This window comes from Bemisia tabaci, chromosome 4 (assembly GCF_918797505.1).
Source record: "Bemisia tabaci chromosome 4, PGI_BMITA_v3".
Classification (NCBI taxonomy): Eukaryota; Metazoa; Arthropoda; class Insecta; order Hemiptera; family Aleyrodidae; genus Bemisia; species Bemisia tabaci.
The window spans coordinates 20,796,591-20,818,395 of NC_092796.1; the positions used below are offsets into that span (position 1 = coordinate 20,796,591).

Below are 21,805 nucleotides of genomic sequence, written 5' to 3' on the forward strand. Positions count from 1 at the left end.
AGCATAAGGATAACAGCTTTTACCATGATTTTGATTTAATTACGCAATTTTAGTGGGGATCGTATTTTTGTAGGCTTTCTACCTGTAATTTTTGAGTGACACGATGAAATGATGAGAGAGTGGACTTTCAGCTGTTGACTAGGTTTAGTATGGACGATGATCTATACTTCCTTTTTGAAGTTTTTCAGTTAGAAACAACCGTAACTGAATGACCGTCGAAAAACCTCTCTTACACGGGAAGAAAAATTAATTGCATCACTGATCCTAGCTATCGTTTTTCTTCTGTGTTAGACCATCACTAGGAAATCTGACGGCTGCTACACCATCTCCGGTGAGACTTACGGCAAGAAGCTCGATGTCGGCCAACTCAAGGAGGTGTCCAACCATTCTTAATATATTTACAATTTTTATTTTTATTGTTAGCTTTGGTGTGGAAACCTACATTTTCATGTAGAAAATCAAAGTACATATAATGTAAGTAACATATAAGTAACAAAACTTACGTCCCGTGTGCACGACCGTGAAGGCATATTGTGTCATACGTATGTTTCTTCGTTTCGACTTCTAGAGGGAGAAAAATTATGATGTCCATTTCAGATTTCATGCAACCCCCCTCCCCCATTGAAGATGGCGGCCAAAATGGCGGTTTTGGGGTAAAACAATTTGAATTTTCCCAATATGTTGTGTCAGCTGTCGTTTCATATGTATTTTGGGTCACAGAATCAGCGTTTTTAGTCGAAAATTAGCCCAAAAGCCAAGATATCGGCCAAAATACCCCTTAAGGTTAATTTTCGCATCCGAAACATCAGCGTAAATACTTCTTTGATGATGAAAGAAGAGATATCTGATATCTTTTCAAGATAATAGATTTATTCCTAACGATGAATGTTCCTTCCTTCACTCCTTGAGGTGGTAAAAGTAATGTGCAGGAGACGAACTCCCTTCTTGATTCCCGTTAGCTCCGCACCCAATTGTACTCACAATCAGCCCAATGTCACCATCCAGACCCCGCAAACCTCTCCATCATTCAAGTTGTCAACCCCCCTTCCCCCTCTCTGTCAACATTACCCCCGATAGTAGTCAAACCTCCAGCATCAGTCTTTCCTTGCATGGCTCTTCTCCCCTTTGTAATTCTGAATCTTCCTTCAGCAACACAGAATCCCATCCCAGTAGTTCATCAAATTCTTCTGAGGTCGAAGAACGTAACATTCCAGACATTGATACACCTTATGATGTGCCATTTACTCTTACAGGAATCCCCGCAGCCAATATTGTCCCGCGTCCTTTGACAGGTAACCTCGAAACCCCTAGTGCAAGTAATTCCATTCTGACCACAAAGCGTTATAATATTGTTTCAGAAGACAGAAAAAAATATTGTCAAAATTCTGGTGATTCGAAGTTTATTTATAGTATTATTACTCACGTGTACGAACCTAGTGTTTTAGTAAATTAGTATGTAAAAAAGCTTATGCAAAAATACCAGAAGGTGGAGTGGAAATGGTTAACGATGGATTTAAATATTTGGAAAATTTACTGGAATGGAGAATTTTACAAGACGAACAAGGGCTGAAAGAAAGTGATAAAGCTAAGTTTGAAAGTAGGATAAGTTTGCTTTCATCGTATATGGGTGTAAAAAGAGCTGGTCTCCGAAGAAATTTGCAGATGAGTGAAAGTAAAGTTGAAGGCCAGCCACGTAGGAAACAAAGTAAAACCAAGAAAAGTGGTGAAAAAGTGATTATCGTGTCAGATGCAAGTGCCGCGGTAGGGAGTGTCGATAAAAAAGTAATTTGAAGAAGCACACAGGTGAATGTGAGCAGGAAGGCTCTATCAGATATTAGCAATAAAGAAAACTAAGTTGATGCTCATGCCAGTGAAAGTGAAAATCGGGAAGATCTGTTAATGGCACTGTAATGATAATTTTTCTTTCTGTGGTGAAATAGTTCAAAATGTGAGTGACAGTGAAGTGAGTGCAAGTGACGTGATGTGATTGAAATAAATTTAAAAGTGTTTATTTTTGTCTAATAGTTCGGTCTTTATTTTAACAGTGCAGTTATATGTGTTAGTTAGCCATTTAGTTTATTTGTTTATTTTTCTTGAACAAAAATTATTAACTTTATTTTGTTCTTATTTTTTAGTTTAATTTAGCTTCTTGTAGTAATCATCTTCTAAAAATTTAAATTGTTTTTAATTAAAATTAAGCCTAACATTGATTAAGGTGTGGTGCAATTGAAGTCCTTGCGTCTAGTTCAGTTTAGGAAGTGATATCAATGCAGTGCAATAGATTTTATATGATTACAGTGACTTTAATAGTCTTAGTTTTTTGTTTTTTTTTTTGGACTCAGTGCGAATTAAATGGCTAGGTGAAAGTTAAGTGTTGTGAACTTAATAGTGTTTTGTTTTTTTGGACTCAGTGAATTAATGACAACGTGAAAGTTAAGTGTTGTGAACTTAATAGTGTTTTGTTTTTCTTTGAACTCAGTGAATGAAATGACAAAGTGAAAGTTGAGTGTTATTCAGTAATTTAAGAACGTTCTCAGTGTGAAGTGCAACAAAAACCTTGAATAGACAGCCATCAACCAGCCCTGGTTCTCCCCCAACATGTAGGTCACAAATAGTCGTGAATGTTTTTAGCTGATAAGTATAGCTTTAGTATTAGTGCAATTTTGTAGTAAATATCTGTAGCTAGTAGAATCCACAGCAATATTTAGTATGTAAGGAAAGGTGATAAGTGTAAGTAATGTATTTTGTTTTTTGAGCTGACCTCGTTCCTCCTGACTTCCTCAGTGTTTTCGTGTCTTCATTTTCTTTCCTAAGTTTCATAATACGTTCATGCATTGTGTAAATTATTTTCTCCAGATACCGATATTTTGGCCTTAAGAAGGCATCCAGTCCTTCCTTCAGACACAGGCATATTCCTTGGTAGTGGCATGAAAAGATATGTTGCTTTGAAGCCCATTCACGATGTTGTAGGACCATTAAAGGCATCTGCTTTACCAGAGATGCAGACTTTGTCTGGTTGTGACACAACTGGATATTTAGCAAATAACGGCAATCTCAGTTGGTGAAAGGTGTTCCTAGATTCTTCAAAGGATGTTTTAAAATTTTGGCAACCCTTGCTGTGACGGAAATCAGCAGCTCGGAGAAACTTATTTGCCAGCTATGCGCTCTAAGAACCTCAATTGAAGACATGGGGGAGGTACGCTGGTGGATTTCCACGAAAAAGCAACAGTATGATGAGCAAACTGGATAATAACCGGTTAATATCCAAACTGATTTAGATAATGCAAATAACGTACTCTTGGAAAAATGTTGTGACTTGTAACTCCTCACCTAGTGTTTGAATTTTCCCGCTTATTTACTTTCCTACGTGCCCGTATGGTGCTGCTCCTAGTTGTTGGAAAATCAACTTTATGCACTTACACATTTATTTATTTCTGCCTGCTGCACGCCTTAGCTTGAAAAATGTAGTTATTTGATAGTTAGTGCTTGTATTTCATATTTTACGCACTGTTTGTTTCATGCTTGTATATAATTCTGCACCCTGAAGATGACCGAGTGGGGTCGAAAAGCTTCGGCAATGTGTTAACGCACTTAATAAACTAATCACAGCTAATGGCCATTCTTCTCCTTTATTCATTATTTATTGCTGTTATCCGCACGATGTTTAAGTATGATGAGCATCTCGACACGGACACGCAATCGGAATCGAGAGTCAGATTCTGACAGCGAGATAGGAAGAGTGAGGCAGCGCCGCCGCTATGACAGCATTATATGATGAGCGTATCACTTCACCCATACTTTACACCTAAAAGTAAAAATAATATCTTCGCAGAATATAGTTCCACCGATGGGAGAGGCTCTTTTACCTCCACTGTGGCGAGCGCATAATTAAGCCATTCCGTGGTACAGAAATACCAAATCGATGCAAACATTATCGTCTCCTGCAGAGTACAGTTGGACAGAATCAGGGGAGCATTTTGAACCAGTTATTTCGTCTTTAACAGCCCAGTTGCTCGTAGCTTCCTGATTGACATTAAACATAAAGAATACTCGTGCAAATGTAAGAGGTGCATAATTGCAGCTGTCGAAGTCATGGCATGCACGAAAATGTGCTTATGTTGTGCAGATCCGGTATCTTGTGATACTTTGGATCAGGAGAACGAAGAGGAAAATGATCACCGTTTATAAACCGGCTAAAGTCAAAGCACCACCAGGAAACACTTGGAGGAAATAGTAAGACCTTCCCTGTCCCTCCCATTCCGGAGAACACTCCCCAAACATTTCGCTAGTTGTTGTGGAACAAATAATGATGACGAATTCCGAGGATATGGTAAAGAAGTTTTATTCTACGTAATAAAACATCGCAATATGCGTAACTACTATATACCTACACTGGCAGATGAGCAGCCATGAACTTCCCCCTACTGAAGCTTGAAAGCTGAAGCTGAAGCTGAAGCACAAGAGTATGACGTGCGCGTCGATACTGTCGGCTTAAACAAACTCCCGGTACCGTCCATTGATTATAGTGCCGAAGAAGGCCACGAAGAGGCACATGAAATGGACTGCATTTTGCAATTTGGAACTATAACTCTGGCCCGGTTTAAAAAAAACGCATGTGCCATTAGTATCCCTATGCACATAAGTGTTTTTTTTCAGATGAGCCAGAATTTATAGTTCCAAATTGCAAAATGCAGTCCAAATAGAGGCCCCCGAACCTGTCGGATCGGAAGCACATGCATCGGTTAACTCCACCGAGAGTTACAACGATCAACGACGAATATTGCTCGTTTTCTCTCGAGCACTCTCCTGTATGTCCTGCAATGTTCCATGGTGTGCACACTTTATTCCATTTTGAAGAAAAATCAAATGCTGTGATCTTTGTTAGATGACAATTTTAATCATAATTTAAATAATGAAAGTATGTGTTTGTTTTCAATTACATTTTGTTTAAGATATTCGTAATATTGATACCTACGCGTAGTTATATTTTGGTTTTTCTTAGTTCCTTTCCTGTTGAATTCATCGATGGATTGAATAATTTTATGATATTCAATGTAGTTAATTTTCAATGATAGGAATAACGGTAACAAAAAAAATTACTCATTATGCACCGAAGTAAACTCAAACTTTTCAGGATTATTAGAGAAGTGCGCGCGGTGAAGGCGCTGCAAGTTGAAGGCAGTTATTCTGAATGCAACAAGTCAACGAGGATTACCCGAGCCTATGAAATCGCCTTCGAGGAGAGAAAACGCAACCCAGGTAGCAGCTGAGCGTGCGGTTACCAGTCGGGTCATGGGCGATTCCAAGAGGGGGTTTGCGTAACTTTTTATTTTAGCGAAAAATCGTCCGAGTCTTTCTATTACATTTAACTTGCTTCTGTTTAAATTAATGCTAATTTCATTGATATATTCTTATTCTTCAGAGTCTGGAAAGCACATTGCACTAGTGATTTTTTGTATTCGGCCCATTTTTTCAATGATTATGTTTGCGCTAATGTGCTCGTCTCAAAAAGCGAAAAAAAAATGTTTAGGTAAACTTTTAACTACCCATTCGCCACCATCCGCCAGAAAAGTTTGTATAGGCATGTTCGTAGGAGTCCTGAGAATAGGATCCCGCAAAATTTGGGTGCCACTTTGCGCCACTTTGGCCGTGACGTCACTTTTTCTGGTGCGTTCCGAGATTGTGCGCGAGCCTTATCTCGAAAATCAAGCGACCGGTGAGCTGCCGCGGCACTTAGCTTACTTCTTTTTAAAATGAAGTAACTGATTGTGAGTCCGAAGAAGAAGAAAAAGATGATGACTAACATGTTATATGTTCTTTTGTAGTTGCCTGTAGTTTTCTGTCTACTTTAAATGTCTGATCCTCTCTCTAAATGTATAAAAGTACTTGAATTAAAAGATCTTGAATATTTTCAGAGAAGTCATAGATGTATTTATTTTGCTTTTTCACCGATCCTGATGCATAAGAATGATATCGTTTGACAAAGTTTCGAAATTAACTTTGCCTTGGAGGGTACTTATGCGGTAGAAGTATTACGGTATAGTTGGGCGGTAATTGATATATTTGATGCAACAGTTCATATCTGGGTAGCTATGTTTGTGTTTTTATGACCCTTATATGTAAGTTTTAAAACTTTCATTCATAATTTGTCCTGTTCCCTCATTAAAAATCAAAAACGCCGTCTTAGGAGGTGAAACAAAGACGCTTCAACTTTGCACCCGTAGTTTCTTCGACAAAATGCACAAAAACGTGTTTTCAGGTACGTTGTTCATCAAAAATAACCTCAAAAATGAGTTCTACGCGAAAAATCACGTAGGAATCATGTCTCATGATACGTTAAAAGACCAAGAATATTCGATGTCCTAGTAAAATCGGAAGCGCGACACTCCATGGCCGACCTCTCCCATTGACTCGATCCACCGTGTGGCAGTAACCGCATAGGATAAATTGGACTACATTTTGCAATAAGGAACTATAAATTTTAGCCCGGTTTAAAAACAGCGTATGTGCCATTGGTTTCCCTATGCACAAAAGTGTTTTTTTTCAGATGAGCCAGAATTTATAGTCCAAATTGCAAAATTCAGTCCAATTGGACCGCGTTTAGCAGAAAAGAGCCAAGCCACGTCAGCTGCTGCTGAATCTAACTGGACAATTAAGTTATTTGCAAGAGAGCTTCTATGCGGATTTCTTTGAAAATTTAAGGGACTTTGCGTCGCGTCGTGCTGTGTAGAAAATTCACTGAAATTTGCACAACCGTTTTCATGTTTATAATTAAATTACCCAAGCAACAATTGATGCGGCTTGCTTCCTTTCAGCTCAACGCGGTCCAATTAGAGATGATGCGTCCACGAGCCCATCTCCCTGGTGGTAAAAAACCTGGCACTCATTTGTGACACTTCTGTTTTATTGTAACTTTTGTACCATTAATATAGTTCACTGCGTGTGTTGGTCTACAAACAGACCACGATGCCACCGTGGAATTATGCAGCACAAATACATAATAATTTTTTTTTTATGCTTCGTACTATGTCGAAAATTCACTGAAATTTGCACAACCGTTTTCATGTTTATGATGAAATTGCCCAAGCAACAATTGATGCGGCTTGGTTCCTTTCAGCTCAACGCGGTCCAATTAGAGATGATGCGTCCGCGAGCCCATCACCCTGGTGGTAAAAAACCTGGCACTCATTTGTGACACTTCTGTTTTATTGTAACTTTTGTACCATTAATATAGTTCACTGCGTGTGTTGGTCTACAAACAGACCACGATGCCACAGTGGAATTATGCAGCACAAACACACTAGCATTTTCACACGTATCATTTCGGTCCACTTACTTCTGCAATGTATTCGTCAAAATCGCACGAATAAAGATGGAATTGGATGTTGTAGAAATTTTCTGCCACAGTTGGTCAAGTTATTTGACGAATTAAACGGAATTCTCACAGGATGTAAAGCCGATGTGACCACCGATTTTTCCGCGCGGCAAATTCGCGAGCGATTTCTTCGCCGCGTCAAAACAGCCCGTTTTGTCGCCTACGTGGTTCCGCTAAGAATTTTTTCTCAACAGATGAGCCAGCACGAATTTAGTTGTTGAGGTGAAAACTACGGAGGCGTTCAGCTTTAGTTTATAGTGTGAATTAGGGTGTATTCTTTTCACACAAAAAATGAGGGTGGATAAGAAAGGGAGAAAATTGATTATGTTCCGTCAAAATTCCCTTCAACGGAAAATACTGTTGTTGCTTCTCTCATTAGAGAAATTCAGAAAAGGCAGGAAACATTGCAAACCTCGAGGGTACGTTTGAAATTCTCGTTAATCGTCATCTGAATGTAAATGATGCCACCTTTCAAGAGTATTTTTGAATTAGCACAGAATTTTTTTCACAAAACAGGGACTAGGATAATCTTGACTTAGCTTCAGCCGCGCGTCTCCTTCACAAGACTTCCAATTCCAAGGTGTCAATGTTCATTTACACTGACGAGCATTAAATAACGTTATGATGACCGAAATCCACTAATTTTGCGTCGTTAAGTCTGAAGATAACCTCTGTTTCGTTTTTATTTACCCCCCCCCCCCCCATTTCACGTGCAACCCCCGTATCATCAAACATCCCCGAAAGATGTTCAGAAAACACCTACTCAAATTTTTGATACCGTGAAGTACTGTGACGCTCCCCTTTATCTTGGAGTTTCCTAATTTATTTAACCTTAAACATAGTCCCCCGCAACTCCCTCTCCCTAACTCATTTTGGGGAGTTGAGGGACGGTGATTCGATAAGAAACCTCTAAACATTATGAATCGAACATTCTTTTTCGGAATTTTTGGCATCAACTGCCAAGAATTGACTATGATGTGAATTTTTTTAATTCAATACCCCCTTCACCCCCTGCCATCATCCAATTTCCTTTCTCCTTGAGTTTAGAGGTGCTGTCAACTCCTAACCGGAACGCTGCAAACCAGTGCACCTTTACAACTGCCTGTGTTTCTGGGCCTTGAATAATTAGCAGTTAAAGTGAGGATTTTATCCCTTACGTGCGCGGGAAAATAGCACTTGGTAAATTTTCAACAAAAAGTGAGTGATAAAGAGAAGCTGTGGGTTCCAAAAGTGCGCTGCAGCACTTCTCGTAATCGTGAGAGCTTTACTGCGTGGTTAAGGGTGAATTGTGGTCGATGCATTTTGCGATACCGATGACAGCCTGCATTATGTAGTTTTTCTAATTAATTTACCCCTCCCCCTCTCCCCACGGTTAAGCTTGCTTACTTATGAATTGTGCGGAAACACTTCAAACCTGACGAAACATCTGCATTGTGCGCATAACTTAACCACTCTAAACGTAGAACCGAACATTTCAAAGGCAGGACCATCACATTCAACTTCGGTGAGTGTGAATTATGCATCAGGAGGTCCTTGGTTCGAATTCACGTCAGGCGTTGTTTGATGTTCATATGGCAAGAGTCTACGAGGATTCGGATTTGATAATAGCCCTGAGGTTAATTAAAATGATGTTCTGCGGGTCTCGGTGGCTCACCGACCATCGATGACACCAACCGGTGGCTCACCGACCATCGATGGCACCAACCGCGTTCGCAAGCCGGCCTCGATGGCAGCCTCTAATTCAAGCTTGATCCTTTTATATATTATTTCATTATTGTACTCGCGAATCAAGTCTGTCCAGAATAGAATTTCCAGAGAAATGGAGGTGTCTTTAATTTGAGAGTGACCGCACTATAGCACCCCCATCACGAAACAAAACGGACAGCTTAAAGTGAGAAAAATAATTTCAACTTAAAAGTGTTTTTATTAAGGCTATACTCTGGTATTGTTTTTTTCCAAACTAAGAAGCTGCGCCCCTTGGTCGCTATGCAGACCAACCCCCATCCCCGAGTTGCTTCACGCTTCCTCTGCGCAGGTTTTTTTATAGTGAAGGTGTTTGTATCTTGGTCGTGAAAAGGAATAATTATTTTGACACTATTGAGTAAGTCAATAGTGGTGATAATTTACAATTAGAAAGAAGACAAGTTTATAAAGAGTGCTCCACGGAGAACACTATTCTTAGAATCAATGAGGTAGTGGATCAAAGGGAGAGTCAAAAGAAAGGAAGAAAAAAACCTAGCTGAACCTCCAAGGAAAAGGAAAGGGTCAAGGAACTGAACGTAATTTTCACCTACCCGGCCCATTGGTAGGACTTACCGAATTAGGAAGGCCCTGGAACTATATCCCCGTCCTAATGTAAAAAAAAATAATGGAAATTGTTTTAACATTAAATAAATAAAAAAAATAAAAATAGCAGGTTAAGGAAAAGGAAGGCAAGGAAAGGCAGGACAACATAAGTGAGGACATTAATGAATTTATATTCCTTTCTTTACATGATAAACCCACCTATTCAGATGGAAGCACAGGAAGAATAATTTGAATTCAGTAATTAGATCTACTAATTATGTGGAGCACGGAGGAATAATTAACAAAAAGTGTTTTTTCATTAATTCAAAAACCCTTTATGAATCCAATTGCGAGAGAACATTTTAAAAAGCTACAACAGCGTGTCTTTTTTTTACAACAATGATATTTCAAAGGCTGCTTGTAGAAGCATAAAAATAAAATTAACAACATCACTCTCAGATCATTAACAAAAGGAACATAATACATGAGCCGCACAAAAAATAACATTTGCCTTATCTAGTTCCGATAGGAGCTAGTTACGAAACTTGAACCTTTGGAAAAGAGTAAAACACCCGGAAATCCTTAAACACAGGAAACAATTAACTACATACACAAACTTAAAATAGCAATCGGGGTGAAATGGGTCACCCTTTTTAATAATCAGGCTATTGGATACCAAATTGCATGAAGCTTTGGTATATCAAAAAAAATTCATATTGTATGCATTGAGACTCGAAGACCAAATACAGATAAATATTGCACCGCTATGTTGCTTATCGGTGTACCTATAATACTTTTAATCTAAGGAACCAAAAATTATATGTAACAATGATTATCGCCCTTGAGGACAGCAAACTTGTCATGAATTTTACCAATTTCTTCGCAACTTTTAAGATAATAGAGGGACATGACACACAACATCAATTGTGATCATGTGGGCAACAATTTCTCAACAGATTTTGCTTGTGGGTGGCAAACGTTTCATTATTTAAGTTTATAATTTAAGTTAAGTTATTACAAAAAAATAAAATAAAATAAAATAAATTTTAAAAAAACACACACTACGTGTAATCACTGGCGGATTGGATAATATCAGTTAGGTACATTATCTGTCAAGTTAAGAATTTGAAAAGTTGAATTAAAGCAAGATTCTAACTGCTACTGCATTTGAATGTCAGTCTCAAATCGGATTTGGATTCGTGGGAGTAAAAATATTGTGTAAAAATGCTAACTAAAGGAATTACGTCTATTCGAATAGACGATAAATTTTCACCTGCTATATTGAGAACCAAGGAGATCATAAAAATACAGCTTAAGTTAGGAGATATTGACAAGTGTAAAATAAACACAGAGATCGCCAAATAGTTCTTCAGTACCTCTAGTTTTCATGAACAAACTAAACATTTGTTCAGTAAAAACATTCAAACAACTCTTCAAACTAAATGCTTCGTACCTGTAAGTACAGATGCTTGATACTATGTTTCGATGACATATATTAAAAAAAAAAAAAAAAAAAAAAAAAAAAAAAAAAAACCGAAATCGAAGTTAACCTTTACATTTCCTTCGCTTGCTGAATGAAAATAATTGGCTGTTCGAGATAACCTTGCGTAACAGTTATTGAAAAGGGACTAATCACGTGAGTCAACTTGGAAAAATATGACTAGAACTGCAACATGATAAAATTACTCTTTCTTTTCATGAGTATTTTCCTCTTCTTCTTCTTCTTCATCTGCGTCTAAAATATCTGAGCAACATACTGAATACAAAATGAGCAACAAAAATCCTAAGGGAAGGCCGAAAAGTACGGCAGTCAATACTGGATTTCCTCTCCACATTTCTCTGAAAGCTGTTCTGCCTTCAAAATAACCTCTATAGAGCCGGACTAGGAATGTGTCTCCTCCATAAGCAGGAGCCATTTGATTTTCTATAGACTCCAGAAAGAGAGTGATCGCTTCTGGAGTTAAATGCTGGGGCTCATCCTGCGGAATGTGGTGATGGTTGGTAGAAGCATTGACTACAATTAGATGCGGCAATTGCAGTTCCATCATGGCTATAGAATTCGCTAAATCGGGACTCCCTGTCCACCCAAACTGAAATCGTCTGTGAAATCTGTCCCGATTATTATGAATAATTGACTCTACCATATCCCGAAATTCCACCATTTCAGGAGGAATTTCTTCTAATTTGTTTTCATGAATTACAGCGATGACTAGAAATTTATCAATTTGCATCAGCTGATGAAAATTACCGCGGGTAACTTTAACAAAGGTAGCAAACCTTTCGTGATTGACCCAATTCGATAGAGTTTCGTTCAAATCTTCATTTTCAGACCAATCGTTGAAAATATACGGCGTTTTCTCTTTATGGACTAGTATCACAGGATTTGATCGTGCCTCGAAGAGATTTTCTGCTATTTCAAGCGAAGTGGAATAGAAGAAACTATGAGGTTGGAATCTTTCGGCTGTGCTGTAAAACAACTCAAACAAGGATGATTCAGGGCTGCCAGCATACAGGAAGAAAATGTTTTCAGAGGATCTGAGAGCTTCTAAACTCTCGGGACGGGTAATTTGCTTAACAGGTGGACCTTGCACTCGGTGGGCAAAATTTATGATTTCATCTTTCGTTCTATCTCCATTGAACACGAACTGTTTAGCATCTCCTTTCAGAAACATAATGGTAGGAAATCCTGCGATACCAAATTCATAAGCAATTTTTGTAAACCGAGAACAATCGATTTTCCCTACTCGAATATTAGTGTAATGAAGACCTTGCGCAACATGGGACCAAACAGGATCCAATCGTTTACAATGAGCGCAGTTAGGTGAATAAAACATGATTAACCAGTCCGCGTCCTTCCTTACATCTAGGAATCTATCGCTCAGTTCGATAACTCGAGAGGAGCGACACTTTAAAATTAGACTTAAAACTAAAAGTAAAAAAGACAAATAAAAAGCTTTCAGATTCATAATCTAAAGGAGTTAAGAGAGTACAATAGAATTATCTCCGCGGTGTGGTTTGAAAATAATGGCTAGATGTAAAGTTGATACCCGACCAATTCTTTACGGAGATTTACGTCATAGGTAAACATTACTTCGAGAAATAATGAGATTCAATTCACTATTCCTGACAGCGTGTCCCAGAGAGACCTCCACAGAGCTTACTCCCCGAACTCTTTGAAGTTAATGACTAGAGTAGTTACCTTCATTCCTGATGGTACCTTGACATGAGGCAACATCAAATTTCACATTGGTTTTAACGGGTTCACTGGAACTTGGTGAAGAGCCGAGCCCACCGCGGGCGTTGTCATCTTGGTATCTGTAATTAGAAAAACCGATTCTGCATGATATACTGGGTTGAATCAAAGCAAGTGTCAAAAGTTTCACGGCTAGTTGAAGCTCCTCCCTGCCCTGGAAAAAATAGTCGTGTCAGAGCAGAGGAAAGGAAAGGAGAAAAGCCGACTTGAAAGACATTCAGAAAGAGAAGCAGAATAGAGGATGAAGTTCTCCACGCGATGCTGAAGATCGGAATGGAAATGTCTCTTATCAACTTTCCATTAAAGTTTCTACTATGGTTTCGTTGCAAACTGCAGGTAGAGAATAACCAAGTGATAATTCCTTTGGCATATGATTCAATAATAACGATGAGCGCATTGGCGAAAACTGAAAACCGACCCTTGCCTCAAAATCTGTGTCGTTAATTGGCGTATTTTTGAGCTTCCCACCTCAGATAATTTACTAACAACACAGACACCATTTTAAATAGGTGAGTCAAGCTAGTCTTGCGATTGCACAAAAATTAAAACGGCCGTCATCTTGTCGTGAAATTCCTCAATTAACTCTTGGATGTCCAAGCCAGGCCAAATTGATCCGAGGTTTGATAAAAACGCGTGCCCCACTGGTTGAATGGGGCCACCGGTGCATAAGAGTTTTGGAAACAGGTCTACAAATACATCCTAAAAAAAACGTCAGGGTGAAATTGAGAAAAAAAAAGGGGGGGGGGACGAGTGTTAACACAGCCGAAGATAGGAGGGACGTATTTGGGCCTCGTTTTTTAACTTCTCTCCCGAATCTGGGCAACATCCCATTGGCAGCAATGCAGCCATCGAGCGTAACATCGCGAGTTCACCCTGCGCCATCGCGCCTTCAATTTTGCCAGATGCAATAAACGACATCCATCAAGCACGATAGTTGTATCTCTGCTCCGTCATCAACGCTCGTTCTTTTCTTTGCTCTATCACCATACGTGACATAGTTTGGTTTCCGTTTTAAACGAGAGCCAGCGCCAAAGTTATCTGATTCGAGAGTGTAAAATTTTGACAACAATTATACATCGGGGTATTCAAGTTAGCGAATCAGGTAATTTGACTGGTCACAGCCATGGGCTCAAAATTGAGACCCAACAAATATCCGAAAACTCCGATAACTTTAAACACTAAGTGCCATGGTTCATTTATCCTGTTTTGTAGGGTGACTTCCTTGATTATATTACACCTTCCAGACTGTCGAATTCGACGGGAAGGGTGATCCAGACCGCCCGGAGGTTCCGAAAACTTAGGGTAAAATTTAAACCCGAAATGAACAAGGGAAATGATGAAGATACCATTCAACCATATCTTAGGGGTCTGTTTTTAGTCTAGAATCGTCATTTTCACAACCCTAATATTTTACGTGTCTGTTTTCTCCACGATCTTTTGAAAGTAGCCCACTCTAGATGCCCTCAACGGTTTTGCCCAGTCATACCGTTGATGACCAGTGTGTGTCTTTGATTCATCAAAATATTCGCGATTGATTTCCTCGTTGCTTACATTGAGTGTGACCGCTCGTTAATCGTGTCAATAAATTGTCGATGCCTTATTTTATCGTGAAATACAACTCTGTTTGTTACCATTCAACATACAATTATTTGGTTCAACGGCAAATTTATGTCGTTTTTCTAAAACATTTTCCGGGCATTCTGTTTCTTCGATCGGCTCAGCGGCCGATTACTGAAAGTACAAAGCAGCTCCGATAATACATCGAAATGCGATATATAGCATGCTCCAAGATAGGGCTATTAAATGTCCTTGTCGTGCTGACCTAGTTTCAATAAGCGGCTTCTGGCACGTTTAGACAGTAATACTTGAAGTGATTTCATTATTGTATTTAATCAGTTTTCAATCAAGATGGAAAACATTGTAATGGATATTTTCCTCTCTTCAAACCGAGATCTCCATGATAGCAGCGAAGATAGTAGTTCTGCGGACGATGAAGCCCTATTCTTAGAGATGCTTGGAACCTTTGAACGGCAAAGGCGAGTCAAAATTCAAGGATTTGTCGAAAACATTATCCCTCAGCTAATGGACAACGGATTCCAGGGACACTTTCGCCTAACAAGGGAACATGTGGAGGTAAGCTTTTGAATTACTGAATGGTTTTTGTTTGACAGTAGTTATCTTAGTCAGTTGACGACAATATGTCGCAAAACCTTAGTGCTGCGTTCTCAGTATGATGGAGAAGATATTACTTAATTTCTCATGTATGTATGAATGGAACAAATTTCCTTTGATCGAGGGCCCTTTTTTTTTTGAACCACTAATGCAAATGCACTTACACACACACTTGGGGCGAATACACTCAAAAATGTACATTTTGATTTGACCAAAAATTTTAGAGACTCATTACGCTCAGAGAGCAAATTTCATGCAAAATTACCCTTCAGACCCTAATTTTGCGTAATTGGTAACTGATTTGATGTAATTAAACTGTAATTTATTGTTTTGGTGTGTTTGAGTTATTCCTACAAGAGCTGGAGATTCCTGTCCCTCCCACCCAACGTCCTGGACGTTCACGTCGATCTCCTCTCAACCGGCTCCTCCTGACTCTGTGGTTTCTGGCAAACAGGGAGTGTTATAGGTCAACAGCTGAACGTTTTAATGTGACAGTCAGTACTGCTCATTACGACATCAATGAGATGTTAATGATCATTAGTTTGCATACCGCGACCCCCCCCCCCCCCCTCACTCTCTTACAAGGAAACTTTTAAAAACAACGTTTGAATGCTTAGTTTGAGACCAAGGCGGAGACGAAAAAAGCGTGAAAAATTGTTTACTCCCAAATCTCTCAAAAAATGTTGTGAAGTGTGGGTAGTAATCAAAGGGAAGTTCGGAATGTGAAGGTTAGATCAGGGAGTGTGAACAGCGATGCGGGGTTAGGATTTGACACTCCTAGGGTTGATTTACCGCAACGCTGCAAAAGTTTTGAAAGATTGGGGGAAGAATTGAAAGGAAATACAAAAGTCAAGAAGCTAAAGTTAAAAATGGGCAATGAGGTAATTAGGCAAGAGAGGGTTCTAGAAAAGGAAGGTAGGGTTGAGAAGGTATTGGGGGAAGTAACCAGCAATAGACCAATGGGGGATCTGGATATGGAAATTGACATGTTAGATAAGACACTGATTGAATGTAAACTTGATGATGATGATATTGTAGATGAGGATTTGTTGCTGATGGGGAGTACAGAGAGAATGGAGCTAATGAATACAGTGGTGGGTAAGTATGTGACTTGTGATGCTAATATAATTGATTTAGTTGAGTTGATTCGTATTGAAAATTTATTGATTGAGGCTTCGGTTCTGTAAAACCTGAGCACCATCATTGATAATTATAGTTGTGTTTTTGGCGCTGAACTTGGGTTTTTAGCTGTTCTAAAATCGATTTTTTGTATCCGACTTTAAAATCGAATCGATTTTTTGTATCAGATTTTAAAATCGAATCGATTTTTTTTACCGAAAATCAAATTGATTTCCCGAAATCGATTTATTCGAAAAGATCGTCATCCCTACAAGGGATGACCAAGTGCGACTGGCGTCAAAACTGCGCGAAGAAGCAATGCTCCAGCAAAGCTCAGAACCTGTTATGGCAATTCCCGTCGTCAAAACTCACAAACTTGCTGTAACAAATAGGTGAGTTTATTTACCGAATTATCACGCTGTTCCGTTCGTTTCGTTCATGACCCAATGGGCACCGTCGATAATGCCCAAACCCGGAATTTGCCCGTAACATAAATATAAAACATTCAAAATAGAAGTACTTCTTCAATGAAAATCTATCATCCGACAGCGAGCTCAAAATGATTTTGTTTTCATGGTCGTACCACCATTACCACCAACTTTTTTCTCTTACTGCTGAATATGGATAATTTTCAACATGCCTAATTGTTTATTTTTCCTTATATAAATTTAGTTCTTGTCTACTATTATTATTTAAAAAATCTGTTATGGTTGTTCAATTTTGTACTTTATACTTGTTCTAAGTTTGTTGGTGCTTCCACTCAAGTGTTTGCTTTAGGGTGCATTTCAAAGCTTTATTTATTGTATACTGTTGTTTTTTCTGTTCAATAGGTATACAGTAATTTACAAGAAAAAAAAAAGAAAGGGTAAAAAATAACAAGTACTAACGAGAAGAATACTTGCTATGAATTCACATTCAGCAGCGGCACCGCTATGCAAATCCTGAACAAAAAGTTTGAATGTGTTCACGAGGGTTACCGCAGGGTCAAAATGTTGTAGTCCGATGCGGAGACACTGACGAATTGATCATCGTGCTCGGAAACTCCCCTAGAATTCTCTCAGAAGCAAATGAATGGCTCGACATATGGGTTTTCAGCAACGATTCTCTTCGATTTTCAAAAGTAGACAATTTTTTTTTTACTCGGTGCAGAAACATGTCTTGCATTACCAGATTTTCATGCATTTATACCGGGCGTGATACCTCATTAAGTTTCATCAAAAAAGGAAGAATCACCGCTAGAGAGATATCCGTCTACATTAAAGTCTCCTGCAAGATCGATGCAAATGAAATAGAAAAGACACCGATAAAATACCATCAAAACTGATACTGACAAAATAGCATGGGCTATAAATGTGTTTAAATGAAGGAGGTCGAAGAGTGAAGATACCTGGGAGTTATTGACCAAAAATTAGCTTAGAATTCGTATGTCAAACCTATGGCCGCAAAATTGAAATCTGCCATTTATTGCCTAGGTACTTAACCTTTGTAAGTACCTCTCAGTGGAAAATTTACGCATGGTTTATTTTGCGTTATTCCAAGCTACGATTACCTATGGAATCGAGTTATACGGTGCAGCCTCCGACACCATTCTTAAACCGACAGTTATACTGATCCGAAGTGCAATTAAAGTTATACTGAATCTGCCTAGACGCTACCTGTCTGAGGAACTTTCCTACCTCCTAAATGTTCCAACTTTCAAACAACTGTACTTGAAGGGACTCTTAAAACTACTCCCATCTGAGATGCCCAACTTACAATTAGCAAATATGTCTCTTTTCATAGTGTTGTTTTCTAATGATAAATAAATAATTGTTCCATGTCAAACTCAAACCTGAAGTAAATCAAAACTAGTCGCCAGGCCAAACTGATAGGGTTCTCAAGGTGGAATTTACTCTGGACTGGACTACTATTTGAAAAGACAATGGCTGAAACAACCCCTAAATGTATTAGAGACCTGGTCACGCCCAGATTGAGGTTATGTCGTTAGTAAATCGGTTTCCGCAATGTGTTTACGTTAGTGCTAACGGGTTAAGAGTGCGAAATCGCGAGTTTTCTTGTTGAATTCAAGTTTAATCAGTTTTTTTCTGGCAGAAATCAATTCTGTGCCATAAGCCTCACTCTTGGTGAGATTTTCAACGTTTTAATGAGTTTTATCGGTTCAATTTCTCCTCGTATTCCCTAAGTGACTGGACGGTTCTTCTCCATGTGTTTGACTGAGTGTTTTTTTCAGGAAAAGCTTCGTGTTTCCTCCCGCGACCTAATGTGTTAATTTTTGTGTGGATCATTAAAGCTTCCTAAGAAGTTTCTCAAATAATTTCGTGCAAAACCAAGGGGCGAACTGCTGTGTGTGTCTTGTGAAGTTGCAGCTGTGGTAAGATGGCTTATTTTGTCGTAACAGAGGGACCATCAATGCTTGCCTTTGATCTCCTAATAATCAAATATGAAGTAAAATTAAGTTTGAGTCTTTCAGACCTCTTAGTTTCACTGCACTCTGAGCGCACTCAACTGCACTTTGAGTGCAATGAAACAGCCTTAATTTACTTCACATTATCTACGATGATGCCTTCTACACTTCAGCGTGCGAACTGGATCGTTCCTTGGGATTGTAAGAATCTTAATCTTATTGATTTTAAGGTGTGTGCTAGTTTTGATCCGTTATTACCTAATTTTATGGCATGGATTTTCTTTTTTATAATGCCTTGGATTTTATATGGTACTTAAGTAAGCGTTAGCTTCTGTGATATTTCTATTTTGCTGCTGCTTTTGCTGAACTAGACAATTGTGCAATTTAGAGCAATGGATAGATGCTGCTGTGTGCCTGGCTGCAAATCTAATTATGCAAGCTCCTCTGGTCCTGATGTCTCAACCTTTAAATTCCCTGATCCTGCCAAAGAGCCAGAGCGTCATGCGAAATGGTTGAGTGCTCTCAGTAGGGATAGCTTTACGCCTACCAAAAGTTCTGTAGTATGCATGATCCACTTCCATCCTCAGTTTGTTGTGACGCATGATGAGTTCAAGAGCAAAGAGGGCTCTATCATTCGAGTTGAGAGACAGAGACCAAAATTGACTGACGATGCTTATCCCTCTATCTTTCCCAACCAACCCATATACCGATCAACTGTCCCTGCTAAACGAAGAAAAGATCCTGCAGAGCGAGAGCAAGACATGGCTCAAGTTCAATTGAAAAGAAATTTCCAGCTACAAGAGGAGAAAGACATAATCCCTAGCTTTGAAAAATTAAAGGAGGGTCTTTCAAAGAGGAACGAATCTTTAAAGTCAATATTACACCCTGGTTATATTATTCTCATTAAAGCAGAAGATGATGAATTTGATACAGTGCCATTCATCATCTGTGCAAAAATTTCCAAAGAATTGACTGTGAAAGTTTTTAATAATTTTGCTGAGCTACCAGGAGAAATGTTCAAGTCTTGTCTTGGCCCGAATCTGAAATGTGATCGTTGGTCATTTGATTCATTGATTCAAATGTTACCACAGAGAGATATAAGGCCCCTAAAAGAGAAAGTAATTTGTTTTGCAGAAAAAATATCTGATGCAGTGGTATGGTCTGAGCCAGTTGCCGATAGTGAAACTGAAAGGGCAGCAAAACTTAATTTCCTGGTTGAGCAGTTAAAGTTAGCTGTAGCTACCAACATACGCTACTCACCGGAAATGCTTAAGTGGGCTGCTGCAATTTTTTACACTTTCCCCGGAGCTTACAAGTCAATGAGAGCCACGCAGCAATTGACACTCCCCCACCAAAGGTACCTGCGAAAACTCCTCTGCAAAATTGGAAATGACGGTTGCAGGATGGGGCCAACTCAAAGGGCTTTTCTGATAGAAAAATTTAAATTACTCTCAGAGGATTTTTATACAAGCAGCGACCCTTCATACTGTGACATTGGTTTGATAGGGATTTTAAATTTTATGTTTATATGTACCAAAATACCATGCTCAAACGTTTGGTTGGGAATTAGTAGAGTTTATCTAAACTTTTTTTAAAGTGCATGATAAACAGCAATAGTGCTGGGAAAAATAGCATTGAAAGAGTATAAATTAAGGTAAGATATTACCAATCCTTGGCATTCATGTCGGAGGTCTAAACACTACGATGAAAATAACTTTGATGAACAGTTTTGAGCAATTGGACTGACAAGAGACCACTAGATTCAAAACTGATTGTCAAAGCAAAAATTTGGGCTTTCACACTGCAACAGCGAGCTGATTTGGCGAGCAGAAGGTACTTAAATACTTATTGGATGAGAAAGGAATCATTACAGATACTAATTTAAGAGGTGAACTTGTCTGACTGCAAAAGAGTGCCATATCTGCTTAGGAAAGAGAGCAATCATACAGAAAAACTTCCTGTGGGTTTGAACTGGGTAGGTAATGAAATCCCACAGGAAAAATGCGAGCACAAACCTCAGAATGATAAACAGGCGTTTCATCGATTTACTAACGACATAACCTCAATCTGGGCGTGACCAGGTATGGTCGAGAAGGTATTGATTAGAGCAGCTGACTTACGCCACAAGCCAGCAGAGAAACAATGTCCTGTTGGTGTAACCCTTCAGAGCTCAAATGCCTATCTGCAGGCAGTAGTCTCTCTGAGCGGAAAATCCTAGAAGCACTGATCAGGAGTTACAGATTAACGTATGGATAATATCTTGTTTCATAACTTTAGCAAGGTCTTGACTGAAAGCCTTTTGAAAATAATGAAATCTTTCCTAGATGTAAGAGGCGTCACGATTGTAGCCTGATCATTGAAATTTTGTGTTCGTCAAGTAGACATGGATGACATGGGTTAACAGGCAGGAAGTGATTGGACGGCTATGTCTTGTTGCTGCTTTATCGTGCCTTTATCAGGTGGAATGAATGACTTACTGTCGGAAACTTAGGAGGTGCCTTTAGCTTGTCATGAGATCCATCCGACACAGGCACAACAAAGCAGTGATAAGACATAGCTGACCGATCACGCTCCGTCTTTGAACCTATGACATCAATGTCTACTGGACATACACAAAATTTCAAAAATCAGGCTGCTGGATTCAAAAGTAGAGGATGTCTTGCGGGGGACCACACATTAAATATCCGCCATCAAACTCGCAGATCTCATGCTAATATCTTCACATGAAAGCTGCAGGACAATAAAGAATTTGTAATGGGGAGCAGGCTTCTATCATACCTTGTAGTTGCGTTCACCAACGAGAGTCGAGAATTCAATAGGTTTCAGATTCAGAGGACCACGCTGTCTGCCGCTGAAGGACTAGAAGGCTTGAAATGTTTGTGAACGAAGACGTTTGTAAAGGGATATCCAGGTTACCTTGGGAGTTGCGTGGAGTGGAATATTAAGCACGATTGTTCATGAGAAAGGAGAACTTAAACAAAAACAACGAGCTTTTCAACTGGCTTCACTGCATTACTGCAAAAGATGTAAATTCGTGCACCGTAAATTTCATGAGGTCAACAATGATGGCCGCCATGATGAGAGCAGAGCTTCGTTTCCGGTTGCACTCTCTGTTTCCGGTTGTACTCTTCGTTTCCGGTTCACACTCCCTAGCCCGTTTCCGTAACTAACGTCACTCGGATTTTATTACTCCTCT

At 39.1% G+C, this 21,805-nt stretch overlaps 2 protein-coding genes across 2 annotated transcripts; one reads left to right on the plus strand and one right to left on the minus strand.

Annotated features, from left to right (window-relative positions):
* Positions 1–1,937: 1,937 nt before the first annotated feature.
* On the minus strand, positions 1,938–21,683 carry LOC109035407 (protein disulfide-isomerase TMX3). Its single transcript, XM_019049022.2, has 2 exons — positions 21,388–21,683; positions 1,938–12,976 (listed from the first exon to the last, which is right to left on the minus strand). Exon 2 carries the CDS (start codon positions 12,625–12,627, stop codon positions 11,344–11,346), a length of 1,284 nt encoding a protein of 427 aa, XP_018904567.1. The 5' UTR covers positions 12,628–12,976; positions 21,388–21,683; the 3' UTR covers positions 1,938–11,343.
* Positions 14,795–20,467, plus strand: LOC109035410 (uncharacterized). The gene is made up of 2 exons (XM_019049025.2): positions 14,795–15,047; positions 15,431–20,467. Exon 2 carries the CDS (start codon positions 19,002–19,004, stop codon positions 20,202–20,204), a length of 1,203 nt encoding a protein of 400 aa, XP_018904570.2. The 5' UTR covers positions 14,795–15,047; positions 15,431–19,001; the 3' UTR covers positions 20,205–20,467.
* Positions 21,684–21,805: the final 122 nt, after the last annotated feature.

Bases quoted from the DNA above. Each gene is read 5' to 3' on its own strand.
- LOC109035407 (XM_019049022.2), bottom strand. From the start codon at position 12,627: ATGAATCTGAAAGCTTTTTATTTGTCTTTTTTACTTTTAGTTTTAAGT.
- LOC109035410 (XM_019049025.2), top strand. From the start codon at position 19,002: ATGGATAGATGCTGCTGTGTGCCTGGCTGCAAATCTAATTATGCAAGC.